Source organism: Schistocerca americana, chromosome 6 (genome assembly GCF_021461395.2).
Source record: "Schistocerca americana isolate TAMUIC-IGC-003095 chromosome 6, iqSchAmer2.1, whole genome shotgun sequence".
In the NCBI taxonomy this organism is placed as follows: Eukaryota; Metazoa; Arthropoda; class Insecta; order Orthoptera; family Acrididae; genus Schistocerca; species Schistocerca americana.
In genome coordinates this window covers 90,184,203-90,199,374 of record NC_060124.1, presented here as the reverse complement: position 1 = coordinate 90,199,374, position 15,172 = coordinate 90,184,203, and the positions used below count along the sequence as shown (strand labels likewise).

At 42.4% G+C, this 15,172-nt stretch overlaps 1 protein-coding gene across 1 annotated transcript in view; it reads left to right on the top strand.

Moving 5' to 3' along the window:
- Positions 1 to 14,457, top strand: part of LOC124619426 (phospholipase A1 member A-like) — a 106,243-nt gene extending 91,786 nt beyond the window's left edge. Inside the window, exon 8 of the mRNA XM_047145800.1 lies at positions 12,362 to 14,457. Within this exon, the coding sequence (XP_047001756.1) occupies positions 12,362 to 12,572 (211 nt within the window). The 3' untranslated portion in view covers positions 12,573 to 14,457. The remainder of the gene's footprint in view (positions 1 to 12,361) is intronic.
- Positions 14,458 to 15,172: the final 715 nt, after the last annotated feature.

Below are 15,172 nucleotides of genomic sequence, written 5' to 3'. Positions count from 1 at the left end.
TTAAACAGAACAGCGAACACATTAGAAAAGGTAAGAAAGATTCAGAGGAGAACACCAGAAACACAGAAAACTGTAGATGGAACGTGGAAGACCAGGGAAAAATGAAGATTTGTACAAATACAGCGAAACATTTACAGGATTCGTGTGGTAACGGAGAAAAATTCAACAGAAATACTTTGAGAATAGGCGAGAACAGGGTGACCAAAAACATTTGCCAACACATCGTTGGTTTGAGAATAACCACAGACAGGGTAGGGCAGGTTAATAACAGCATTCACGAGATTGGTTTAATTTTATTTATTATTCATTCATTCATTTATTTATAGCACTGAAAAGCGACCCACCGATTTGGTAACTATGGTGGGTCGTTTGCTACTAAAAATTAGTAACAAACTGCAGAGACAGACTGTTCGTCTATTTCTGCTGTTTCTCTCAGTGCTGTTTTTTCTTGTCTTTTACGTAATTACACTATTAATTAAAAAACATGTGATACATAAAATACATTTTGGGAAAGGAAAAATTTTTCTATACTCTTAAGAAGAAATAATAGAAGAAAGGAAAGATTTAGATAATAAAGGAGGTCCCTTTGCATGGCTACTTCAAGTGGAAAGACTTCGGTAAACACGTCGAGTATGCTCACCTACATTAGCGTATTCTATCTACTATGATTACTACTGTATGTTTATACGTCGTGAAATTTCTTCCTACAATCACTTCCTCCATTTTCCCGCGCCGTAAACGGGAGAGGAGCCACGGAAGGGTGACCTCGAGCCTCGTCTCACGCAAAGGTACTTCTGATCGGTGTTATGAGTTCGTGTTCATTTGATTAAGTCTTATGATTCTGTATTTGTATATTTATGTACAATATTATAAAATTCACCTGATTTACATTTTGCATCTTATACAGTTTAGGTATTATACAATCACACGTGTGAAATAATGATCCCAAAAACTAAAGAATCACTTGTTTTACTTTATACAAACAGGAAAATTCGATATTTTATTTCTTATTACAAACATATTTCAAAATTCCATGTATATATTACTTGTAGTATTGTTGCAGTCGTGTGATATGCTACTATCAGGTGACAATTGTCTGTTCATGTCGTCATCTGTTTCCTTATCAGTGTCTGAATCTCTGTTGTCCCATGTATCATGTTGTGGCGCAGGGTCTGTGTCTGGTCGTGATCTTGTACGTGGTCGTTGCTGCTTATAAGTCTTGTGTAGCGCTGTTGATATTTCATGAGTGACCCGGTTAAATGGTTCGAATGGCTCTGAGCACTAAGCGACATAACTTCTGAGGTCATCAATCGCCTAGAACTTAGAACTAATTAAACCTAACTAACCTAAGGACATTACACACATCCATGCCCGAAGAAGGATTCGAACCTGCGATCGTAGCGGTCGCTCGGCACCAGACTGTAGCGCCTAGAACCGCACGGCCACTCCGGCCGGCTGATCCGGTTAAGCATGCTCCATTTATCTGGATCTCTTGAAGCTTGCCCTACTTCATTTATTTCTGTCATCGGTCTTACGCGTGTAAGTGTGCTGAATTTTATTGATATGTGTTCGGGGTATCCACGTTCCACACATTCACATGTATCATTTGGCTAAGGCCAAAGCGGTACACGTATGTAGGGTAAGGGCCATGGCCCGTCTAGAAATGTACCATACCGCGACTTGGGTCAACATGTCTGAACTTCAAACATTTCCGGGTGTTAAGGAAGAAGGAGAATACCCGACGACCCTTATCAGATGTTTCCCTTTCTTTTTGCTATGTCTCAACCTTCAAAAGATTTAATTGGCGTTTTTCAATAATATGTTCCTCGGTTATCAGTGTACCTTGTCTAGCCTTTCCCGTCTGTGTCAGTATGCTGTTGCTCTGTGTCTAATGGTTGTGTCACTGGCGTGTGTTCCAAGTACCGCACATAGGGCTTCTACGGACGTGCTGCCAAATGCCGCTGATATTCTGAGCAATACACCTCTTCGTCCACACCTCACAGCGGTTTTGAGGGTCGTTAGTGACAGACGATGTGTCCAGGCACTTGCTGCGAAGCACATAACAGATTCAAAGACGACTGTATGATACGTTCGTAGTGTCTGCAATGGTAGTCTGTAGTGAGTTGAGTTTAACGTGACAGTTTTGTGCATTAGTCTTGTCGATTTTTCAGTTGTTAGTCTTATGGGCTCGTTGAATGATAATCACTCGACGTGGTATATGCCTAGGTGTCTTGTCATTTTTTTCTGTATGCTAGAGTTGTACAGTCTAATGGTCGGTTTTTCTTCAGTGGCCCACGAGTAAATATACTGTCTTGTTTGGTGAAAACATGAGATTGTTATGGCTGCACCAGTCACTTATTTTTATAAGGAGTTGTGTAGCCTTGCTTTTGATTTACGCTCTCGAGCTTGCAGTTATTACTACTAGCAATTCGTCAGCATAGACTACTACACCCTTAACCATATCACCTTCGTCCAGATTATTTAGGAGTGGTCCACGGCAAGACCTCAAAAAATTTGGCCCCCATGTTGAACCTTTTCTTGATAATCTTTTATTTTCTTGCTTGCCATTGAACCACACTATCTTTGCACCAGTCGAGTAAGACATTGCATTGTACTGTTAGTACCTGCATCTCTCGTAGCCTTGCGGACAAGGCAGGCCACCAGACGTTTTTGAAAGAGCCGGCTATATCTACTGCTATTGTTACGGCGTATTTTTGTTGTGTGTCCTCTATGATATCCAGCAAACGGTTAACGGCATCGTGTACTGAACTTTTGGGTCTAAAGCCATACTGATGTGGACTAAGGTTGAAGAGCGTCCTGTGTGAGTGTAGCTGATGGCAAAGGAGCTTCTCCTGTACCTTAGTCAGTGTTCACGTGGTAGATGAGCTTGTAAGTCTTCGGATATGTTGAGTTCCGATCTTCTGATTTTTTGATGATTACTACGTTTGCAGTGTTCCACATAGCTGGGACCATGCCTTGCACAAATGCTTCACTCAGTAACTCTGTTAGAAAAGGGGTGATCTGTGCAACTATATTTCTTAGTGTTTCTGAGTGTATACCGAGGGTCGGCTTCTTCTTTAACTGCTTAACTGCTAACGCTACATCTTCTCGGGCAAATGGGACAGTAACGGGGCCATTTGTCTTTGTAAGTCTGTGTGGTGCAGCTGGTCATTCGCCTTTCTGTCATCAGGGAGAAGCTTCTTCAGCAGGCACTGTACTGAACATCTCCACCCCCTTGTAATAGTGCCGTCTGAGCGTCTAAGAGTAACCAGTATTGTCGTTGTCTGTATCTTATCTGTTTGAAATTTGAATGTTTCTCCCCATAAATTGTTTTGTAGCTGAGCTTTCACAAAATTGTTTCAGTGATCCTGTCTCGTCCTGTATAGTTTCATGGTACAAATGTTACATAACGGAAGTGAGTACAACATTTCCATCAAAAACATGAAGCCTTTCTGGAAGAAACTACCTGGAAATACAGTCAAAGTTGTATTGACCGAGTCACTCTCAAGAGACGCCGGTAGTTCCGGCCTGTTAGGCGTAGTGGAAGGAAGACTGGTTCCAAAATACAGTCGCCAGTTACCCCGGCCCACACATTCCGGCTGTACCGATGCTGATGGTTCGCTATCACCACGCCTTGAGGATTCTGCATACTGTCCCACAGATGACTGTTGTGAAAGGTGAAGATACCGCGTAAAGATGGCCTGAAGAAGCCAGTGACAAAACTGCTCCTGATGTGGAAAGTCTGTCGCTAGTAAGCCTTGCACACGCTGTAAGTCATAAGGGTAGTAACAATTGTCACGGAGAGTGTTTCACACGGTCGTCTGGCTTACATTGTACTGGCGGGCAAACTGCCTGGTACTGACATGGCGGTCGCCTTCCCTGGTATTAATCATATTTTCCTCCAAGTCTGGTGTCCGAACATTTCCGGTACGTCCTTCACGATTTCTTGCTTCCTGAAACGATCCTGTCTCAAACAAACGACGGCGCACTGCTGCAAACATTGGTTGCTGTAGTGGTTGTCGGCGGGGATAGGTCTCCTAACCTTGCCGCTCGCCGCCCGTTGCCATTTGCCTTTCCGTAAGTAAACATCACGTCGGCAAGCTCTCGATTCGAAAACAGAACCATTGTGTACAACGCTGTATCACATCCACTACAAGGTGAGTCAGCAAGAGAAGTGAATCTGTCGCAACATTACCAATGGCTATGGCAGCAGACTGCGCTAGAGCATGACGTATGAGAAACAGTACCATACTCTAGGAGAAAACCATGTATACTGTGACTGTGGCTGCTTGGCACAGTGCGTATTAGGCCGCAGTCGCTGTAGCAAAGCATGATTGAATAACTGGTCTCTGGCATGGAAACCATGCATTTCCGGACATAAGTTCATTAGACCTTTTTTGTTCCGTATCATGTCATCAATGCATGCCTAGAGTTTGTACACGGTGGAAAAACCCACCCTGCAGAAACGATCAATGGGGGCTTGTCAGTATACATTTCGCGTGTTCACAAATTTTTGCATTCAGATAAACTTAAAAGGATGAAACAGTATGCGCTGCATAAAAGTTATGATTTGAGAGTTTTATACAACTCCAGCCACTATGAATATTATTAATAATAACATGCATCTCTGACAAAAGAAAGGCTTGTTTTCGTAGAATTTTCTTGTTTCGTACATAATGAAGTACAGTTTAGGGCAAGACTGACGTAATGTGTAAGCTTTCGTCGCTTTCCGTTTGATCAGACAAATATTAATACTGTGCTACTAAAGTATTACCGCTTACCAAGTCTTATTTTCTGAAGCAAGAAAACGGCACAATTTCCTCTTACGAAATTAACTGTCCTTCCATGTAGTCCACAGAAAAGTTAATGTTAATACATGTTAAACCACACCGGAGATACACGTGCTACAGAGAAAACTATACTGCAACATGACTGACACTGCCTATTTATAAAGAAAAACTGTATGTCTATTTTTCAATCTTTCAGTTGTCTCGATTATGCTGACGTTTGAAGCCTGCAGTGTCATTCACAACCCTTTCTTAATTGCAAGCATTGCCAATACCGAAAGCCTATTCTCCGTCATTGCGTTTCGAAGAAAGGGTTTTATCCTTTTCATTGTTGAGAAACAACGGGATTACTGTATGATAAAATCCATAACTTAATATACTATAACACATGCACAAAGCCACAAAACAGATTGGTTTTCTATCGCTGTAACATACACTGAAGTCCGATCTACTTTTACTACGTATATAGTGAGTGAATTTGCACATCTGAGAAATGTGCTATCATCTAGCGAGATTTATGTGAAGCGAACGCGGATAAACGTCTGCTACAGTGTGCTACCAGCTAGTGGTATTCACGTAAATTTGTATTTCAGTGGCAATGGTTGGCTGTGCACGCCGAGAACCATGCACATTGTTTATCAAATCCACATGTGTTTTATCCTTAAAGCAATTACGTCATCACAGTTGCGCATGAGTAAAAGCTCCTTAAAACGTGCACAACTGAAGATGTGCTCGCCAAGTTTCACAACGTGTAGAGGAGCAGCAATGTAGCATTGCACGGTAGACTTAAGTGGCGTAGTCTGTATTTCAGATTACTGTATGTATGTTACGTTTAACAGCATTCAGAGAAAAAAATAATAATAAATCCACAAGGTGTCAGAACTTAGAGTGTTCACGTGGTCTTATGCTCTTACATAGTAGCCGCCACTGGAAACAGTCATCTTTAAATGGGGTACATATTTGTTGCAAGGAATATGAAACTAAATAAAGGCTGTTGTAGTACAATGCATAGTGTAGAAGATAAATGATAAATTTGGTTGTGTCTCATGTTGCATAATGCATTTAGATAAAAGTAAAATTGTTGTTACTAATTAATTAATCATTCATTCACACAGACAACACAACAACAGTTTGTCAGGCAGTTACAATGTCAGAACTTTGAGGTTGCCGAGGGTGGCATCCTTCGTGGCAGCAATCTGAAACAAAGAACAGTCGACATGAAGATGAGTGCCCATTATTGTACCCATACTGTAACTATTCTATAGGGGCTCATAACACATTTATTTACGTAGAATAGGAATTAATAAGATTGCTACGAATATGCGGCGCGAGGTTCCACCTCATAATGTCAGTATTGTCTCTTGAGCATAAAAGTTTGACGATCACTGAGTAAGGACGTTGACTTCGCTACAAACCCTAGCGTTCAACATTGGTACTGGAGAAAGTACTTCCGGCTCTTGAGGAAGACATTGAGACACCTCGCTGAAAGCGTATCCAGCACACCTGGTGTTTCACAAGTCATGTTACACGTTTCTAGAGCTTGTAGAGGGGACTTAGTAGATCAAGTTTTACCCAGGAACCCATGTCCGAAAACGTCATCCAATGACGCTACATAGCACCAAAGTTATAGGCGCCGGTGCCTGTTAAGTATACAGGGTGAGTTACTTAACAATACCACTGGATACGCTTCCCAAACGACAACAAACACTGAATAACCAATCCCACAGACCGAAAGTGAGGAAAGGAGCTGGTGGAATTGGTTAATACAAACCACTGAGAAATGCACGGAAGTATGATTTTAAAAAAATATTTATGTTTTTTTAATGGAAGCCTGTTATTATTTTTAGCACAACTGAAAATAGAAAAAAAATATTTAATTAATGCCGTTTGTTACATTGTAAAATGTTAATTACATCCAGAGTAATTTTTAACATGAAGTTGACGCTTGAGTAGCTCCTCAGCAGTTCAATCGTGTATATCGGAGAGAACGGAATTAATTAGGGATTCAAAAAGAACAGTGATGTATCGTAAGAACAGAAGAGACATGAGCAGCGGGTTACGTCCACATGCTAACATTTTTATTAGTCTTTTTCTCTGAAGAATGCTGTACGGCTCTGATTTCTTAGAAGAAAATGTACATTAACATGAGAATGTAGTTAAACTTACAAATTTGTTTTTTGTTTTCAATTACAGAATGTAAAAGAATGTGCCTTGTCATTTCAAGCCAATAAATGTACAAAGCGGTGCCCATCATTTGCTGCACACATTTTCAGCCTACCACGTAATGAATGTCTTGTACGATGCAGTACAATGTAATATGGTGTAATGTTGCCACAGGCTGCCCCAATACAATGTTTTACATCCTCTGGGGTTGTAGGCACATCACGGTACACATTCTCCTTTAACGTACCCCACAGAAAGAAGTCTATAGGTGTAAGATCAGGAGAACGGGCTGGCCAATTTATGCGTCCGCTACGTCCTACGAAATGCCCGTCGAACATTCTGATAAGGGTAAGCTTAGTGTTCGTTGCAGAATGTGCAGAAGCGCCATCATGTTGATACCACATACGTCTACGCGTTTCCAGCGGGACATTTTCTAGCAATGTTGGCAGATCATTTTGAAGAAACTCGTTGTATTTTTGCAGCTGTTTTGGTGCCTTCAATGAAGTGGGGACCAATGAGATGGTCGGCAATAACTCCGCACCATACATTTACATTCCACCGTCACTGTCGCTCTACCTGTCGAAACCAGCGAGGGTTTTCCACGGACCGGTAATGCATGTTTCGTAAATTCACTGTACCGTGGTTTGTGAAACCTGCTTCATCGATAAACAGATAGAACTGCAACGCATTCTCTGTTAATGCCCATTGACAGAAATTCACTCGACTATTAAAGTGGTCTCCATGTAATTGCTGATGCAGCGACACATGATACGGATGAAATTTGTGACGATGAAATATGCGCATTACACTACTTTGACTCATTGCACTGCATCTAGCGATTTCACGTGAACTCACGTGTGGCTTCACGGCAACAGCAGCTAACACACCAACTGCACCTGCATCCCCTGTGATGGGTTTGTTACGGACCTGTTTGTGTGTTATGACCACACCTGTTGCATGCAATTGTTTGTAGATGTTTTCAAATGTGCGGCGCGTTGGATCATCTCTGCCCGTGTACCTTACTGCATAAACCTGCAGGCTGCAGCTCATTTTGTCTACACTCGCCATAAATGAGTATCATCTCTACCTTTCCAGAGCTAGAATAAACCATTTTCACAGTTCTTACAACACTGTACACACTGTTGTACTTGCGACCTTCTCACGTTCCTACTGTGCGAACTTCTGTTCTTACTTGTGTACAGTACACTATTACAGACGTCCGATAACACAGTGTACCACAGTTATTCTGACTGTAAGGACTAATTCAACAAGCGCTACATGCAGACACTGAGACAGCCATACGCGTAAACATCGTGGTCTTCCTAAACACGCGACTAAATGTCTGAGGTTTCAAGCGTCAGCTTTACGTTACAAATTACTCCGGATGTGCTTAACATTTTACAACGTAACAAACGCCATTGATTAAGTATTTGTTTCTATTTTCAGTTGTGCTAAACAGATTTCCATTTTTAAAAAATAAGTATGTGTTGAAAATCATACTTCCGTATTTTTCTCAATGGTTTGTATTAACCAATGCCACCAGCCCCTCTCCACACTTTCGGTCTGTGGAATTGGTTATTCAGTGTTTGTTGTGGTCTGGGAGGTGTTTCCAGTGGTAATGTTAAGTTACTCACCCTGTAGAAATATAGAGGGTGGTTCAGTAATTATTTTACAAATTTTCTAGGGTGATGGAGACAGATAAATGTATCATTTTGAGGTATGAGTCTCTGTGCAGGAAGCGAATGAGTCCAAAGTTATAAGCGAAAACCGTTCTGATGCCTCTGACAGTGGCATGTACCGTTACTGTTGTTGGTAAGATTGTAGGTAGGCAACTTTCACAGGTGGTACTATGGACCAAGACAAGAAAAAATGTCCAGTAAACATGAGCTCTAAAATGCATACGTTAAGAGCTATGAACACTACTTCAATAGAGGAGATGTGTTTCACAGAAATGAAGATGAACAACTGCTCATAGCTCCTCAGGTATGCATTTGAGAGCCTATGTTTACTGGACATTTTTTCTTGTCTTGCACCATACTACCACCTCTGAAAGTTGTCTACCTACAATCTTACCAACACCACCTCTGAAAGTTACCTACCATAGATTACAACAGTTTAAATTAAAAATTTAAATTTGTGGTAAGGTCTTACGGAACCAAACTGCAGAGGTCATCCATCACTATGCTTACGCATTATTTAATCCAACTTGAACTGACTTATGCTAAGGACAACACACATTCCCAAGCCCGAGGGAGGACTCGAACCTGTCCGCAGCTCGTGGTCGTGCGGTAGCGTTCTCGCTTTCCGCGCCCGGGTTCCCGGGTTCGATTCCCGGCGGGGTCAGGGATTTTCTCTGCCTCGTGATGACTGGGTGTTGTGTGCTGTCCTTAGGTTAGTTAGGTTTAAGTAGTTCTAAGTTCTAGGGGACTGATGACCATCGATGTTAAGTCCCATAGTGCTCAGAGCCATTTGAACCAAGGACTCGAACCTCCGACGGGTGGAGCCGCGCGGACCGTCACAAGACGCCCTAAAACGCGCCACTACCCCGCGCGGTGCAATAACAGTACCGGTACACGTATTCCACTGTCAGAGGTACCAGAATGAGTTTCGCTTGTAACTTTCGACTCGTTCGTTCCCGAACCGGCGACCCTTACCGACCTCCCGACTCAGCAGCATTAGTGGCAGAACAACTGAGAGAAAATCTGGAATAACTTTCACATAAATTTCCTCAGCATGTTATAGTCTTAGGTGGAGATTTCAATTTACCAGATATACACTGGGACACTCAGATGACATTATACTGAGTGCACTATCCGAAAATTACCTCGAGCAATTAAACAGAGAACCGACTCGTGGAGATAACATCTTGGACCTACTGATAACAAACGGACCCAAACTTTCCGACTCTGTAAGCGCAGAACAGGGAATCAGTGATCATAAGGCCGTTGGAGCATCCTGAATATGGAAGTAAATAGGAATATAAAAAAAGGGAGGAAGGTTTATCTGTTTAGCAAGAGTAATAGGAGGCAGATTTCAGACCACCTAACAGATCAAAACGAAAATTTCTGTTCCGGCACTGACAATGTTGAGTAATTATGGAAAAAGTTCAAGGCAATCGTAAAATGCGTTTTAGACGTACGTGTCGAGTAAAACTGTGAGGGACGGGAAAAACCCACCGTGGTTCAACAACAAAGTTAGGAAACTACTGCGAAAGCAAAGAGAGTTTCACTGCAAATTTAAACGCAGCCAAAACCTCTCAGACAAACAGAAGCTAAACGATGTCAAAGTTAGCGTAAGGAGGGCTACGCGTGAAGCGTTCAGTGAATTCGAAAGTAAAATTCTATGTTCCGACTTGACAGAAAATACTGGGAAGTTCTGGTCTTACGTTAAATCAGTAAGTGACTCGAAACAGCATATTCAGACACTCTGGGATGATGATGGCATTGAAACAGAGGATGACACGCGTAAAGCTAAAATACTAAACACCTTTTTCTAAAGCTGTTTCACAGAGGAAGACCGCACTGTAATTCCTTCTCTAAATCCTCGCACAAACGAAAAAATGGCTGACATCGAAATAAGTGTCCAAGGAATAGAAAAGCAACTGAAATCAACAGCAGAGGAAAGTCCACTGGATCTGACGAGATACCAGTTCGATTCTACACAGAGTACGCGAAAGAACTTGCCCCCTTGTAACAGGCGTGTACCGCAAGTCTCTAGAGGAACGGAAGGTTCCAAATGATTGGAAAAGAGCACAGATAGTCCCAGTTTTCAGGAAGGGTCGTCGAGCAGATGCGCAAAACTATAGGCCTATATCTCTGACATCGATCTGTTGTAGAATTTTAGAACATGTTTTTTGCTCGCGTATCATGTCATTTTTGGAAACCCAGAATCTACACTGTAGGAATCAACATGGATTCCGGAAACAGCGATCGTGTGAGACCCATCTCGCTTTATTTGTTCATGAGACCCAGAAAATATTAGATACAGGCTCCCAGGTAGATGCCATTTTCCTTGACTTCCGGAAGGCGTTCAATGCAGTTCCGCACTGTCGCCTGATAAACAAAGTAAGAGCCTACGGAATATCAGACCAGCTGTGTGGCTGGATTGAAGAGTTTTTAGCAAACAGAAGACAGCATGTTGTTCTCAATGGAGAGACGTCTACAGGCGTTAAAGTAACCTCTGACGTGCCACAGGGGAGTGTTATGGGACCATTGCTTTTCACAATATATATAAGTGACCTAGTAGATAGTGTCGGAAGTCCCATGCGGCTTTTCGCGGATGATGCTGTAGTATACAGAGAAGTTGCAGCATTAGAAAATTGTAGCGAAATGCAGGAAGATCTGCAGCGGATAGGCACTTGGTGCAGGGAGTGGCAACTGACCCTTAACATAGACAAATGTAATGTATTGCGAATGCATAGAAAGAAGGATCCTTTATTGTGTGATTATATGACAGCGGAACAAACACTGGTAGCAGTTACTTCTGTAAAATATCTGGGAGTATGCGTACGGAACGATTTGAAGTGGAATGATCATATAAAATTAATTGTTGGTAAGGCGGCTGCCAGGTCGAGATTCATTGGGAGAGTACTTAGAAAATGTAGTCCATCAACAAAGGAGGTGGTTTACAAAACACTCGTTCGGCCTATACTTGAGTATTGCTCATCAGTGTGGGATCCGTACCAGGTCGGGTTGACAGAGGAGATAGAGAAGATCCAAAGAAGAGCGGCGTGTTTCGTCACTGGGTTATTTGGTAAGCGTGATAGCGTTACGGAGACGTTTAGCAAACTCAAGTGGCAGACTCTGCATCGCGGTGTAGCTTGCTGTCCAGGTTTCGAGAGGCTGCGTTTCTGGATGAGGTATCGAAAATATTGCTTCCCCCTACTTATACCTCCCGAGGAAATCACGAAAGTAAAATTAGAGAGATTCGAGCGCGCACGGAGACTTTCCGGCATTCGTTCTTCCCGCGAACCATACGCGACTGGAACAGGAAAGGGAGGTAATGACAGTGGCACGTAAAGTGCCCTCCACCACACTCTGTTGGGTGGCTCGCGGAGTATAAATGTAGATGTAGATGTAGAAATTGATACATTTATCCGTTCCATCATCCTTGAAAGTTTGTAACATCATCACAGAACCACCCAATATATACAAACATTTACAGATGCCAGCGCCTTTCATTTGACGCTCTGTAGCGTCGTTGAATGACATTTCCGGACATGGGTTCTCTATGTACAACAGCCTGTAGAGATGTGTACGATGAATTGTGAAGCACACTGTAGGCGAAGGGTGGACGCAGCTCATATTAATGCCCACCAAGAAGTGACCGGATACTTTTGATCAGGTATTGTACGAACAGTGGGAATTTGAACGAGAGGTACGAGACGAGCATATGTGGTTGTGTGTCCGCAGGCAGGAGGGCTTCTTCGTGGTGCAGACGGCGTCGTCCCCGCCGTTCGCGCTGGGCCGTTGGCGCTCTAGCGACCCGTACCGCCAGCACACGCAGCCACTGCCCGTGGCGCTGCCTGCGGGATCTGCCGGCGACTGCGAAGACGAAGACGCTGGCCGCCTCCTCCGCATGCTGCTCGGCGACCGCGAGCCCGAGCTCGTGTTGCTGCCCTGACTGCCCACCCTGCTCTGCTCTACACTCTGTCTAGTCTGACAAGCGGTTACAGCTGTTTTCTTAGACATAGGCCGCATCTACATGTCTCCCCTACACCCAAGCCGTCATTAGCGTGCTCTGGCGGTGCACCGTTCAACATCCACATACTTGTAAGTCTTCCCCTATTTATGTTTGACTACGCTTCAAAAGCCAAAGAGAGGAATGCGTCTCCACGACTTAATGCAACAACGCTCTCCTTGAAAGACGTGCTTCACTTCATTTGTAATGTTTTAAGCAAACGAAAGCTATCATGTGATATGTGGCGGAGAATACCTAGTAAATTAGGTAGCAGTAGCACCAGCTGCTCTAACAACATATAAATACACAAACTGTGATCATTACTGCCCCCCCCCCCCCCCCCCCAGAAAAACAAGCTTTGAATATCGAGCGGTGCTGCATTGCAGTTGGAAATTTGAGTTGATCAGGGATCGTGTCCTGATGACCGAAGCGGTTAACGCAACCGCTCGTGAGAAGCCATAAATCCGTGTACGAGTCCCGATCCGACACAAATTTTCAACTTTCGTCATTGCATTAGCACAATGCCCTTGCGGCTGGAAGTCCTGAATTCTCACCCATCTTTTCCTTTACTTTTCCCATTCTCTGCTTCACATAAATTTGAAAATCAAATGACTATTTCATCTTCCCTCGTATAATATCACCTGCAATTTTAGTAGTAGCTGACAGGAGTCGGAAAACTTCTCCAGCCACCTTGTCTTTACAAGTAAACTTTTTCGCACCTTTACAGCTGAGCTACACAACTCATTCCAGGAAGCAGCGCTCTGAACTGTTGTTAGGCGAAAGCGAAACTAGAGCTTACCAAAAATGTAATTAATCCAAGCATATGTAGCAACAAGTTGCGAAACAGGACGACAGAAGAACCAGAGAGGCAATCAGAACTGTAGTAGGAGGAAAAGCAATGCGTTTTCAGTGCCAATGCGTCGGATATCTCGATAAACTGCAACAACTGCTGTTATCAGAAGTAAAAATGTGGAGCAAAGGGCAACCGGTACTAAATAGCAAGCACATTGTGGCGAATTGGCCTGTCGTATCTTGACACTTAATAGGACCACAAATCCAATCATGTGCTACCACTGCCTATATAAATCCATAAATGATCCATTACAATGTCTGACATGGGCCGCCACGGGAGCGCAAGGCACCGAGATATCAAATACCTCTGGTTGTCAGATGATGACTATGATTTTTACATTCTCAGACCCATTACTGTACTTGAAGACTGAACAAGTGTAGAATACAATTGTATTATTCTCTTTTACCATGGTATCTTACCGGATGTTAATGTTCACTATGCCACCTAGAGCGATACAGTTTGCCATACTAAGTGATGTTACCATTTACAATCTCGTGCTAGTAGTCACTATCATTTACTTCGTTGTGCATTTACCATTCGCTGTAACATGACGTTACCACTTACCTTGTTATTTTACCTCAAGTTACCAATCACAATGGCATGATACTCAATGTCACCATCTACCACAGGATGTTACCTGGCGTCACCATATACCAAGTTATACTTCCTGACCTTAGCATGTATCAGCAATACAAGCGTCAAGAAATATCATGAATAATGAAGCACGTTGGTATTGTGGTATGTTCGTTTCATGTGTTGTACATATATAGAATGTTTACAGAGAATACTATTTGCTCACAAATCATGTTCACATACCAAATATTCCTCAATGACAAAATGAAGTATAAATGCATTGCGAATATAAGAAATAATTACGTTATTTAAGTACCTACGGTGATTGTATGTCAACATTTGTTGTTTAAAGAAGTCATATAAATTGAGATTAAGAGCAAATAAAAATTTTAATTACTTCTGTTTAATTTTTTTTCTCGTGTCGCATAAACTGTCATTCTGAGACTGCTGTTCTTTGGAAACTTTTTTTGAATTGTTGTTAAAAATCATTTTCAGTAACTTTAATTTTCATTTCTACGTAAATGTTGTTCTTTACATAGCCCTTTTAACTCAAGTTTTTAGAATGAAACCAGTATCTATCCTAGTTCACGACTACGCTAATTTATTTATAGGTTGTAAGTATTTCTATTTATTCCAATCTCATCTCCAGGTGTGTCTTTTGTAACAGCTAATTTTAACACGTCTTTATTGGGTCGTTTTCTTGTCTGGCTGTTCGTTACAAATTTAGCAATTGATTTTAAACGAACTTCCCAATGAACTACTGGCTTGAAACTTTGAGTATATGTGAGAACTGGATGACAATGGAATATTAACTCTCTTTCGTGTCTGTGGGGTGGGGTTTAGTACTTTGTTTACCATGTTTTTATCAGGTCGCTTTCTTGTCGGTTGGTGTGTTCGGTACAAATTTTGCAGTCGATTTTAAACTAATTTTCCGATGAGCTAGAGATCTGCAACTTTCAATGCAGCTTAGGACTAGGCGACAATGCAGTAGCAACTTGCTTTCTGGTATGTGGCGAAGGGTGCTTTGTGTGGTCCCGGCGGAGGTTCGAGTCCTCCCTCGGGCGTGGGTGCGTGTGTTTGTCCTTAGGATAATTGAGGTTAAGTAGTCTGTAAGCTT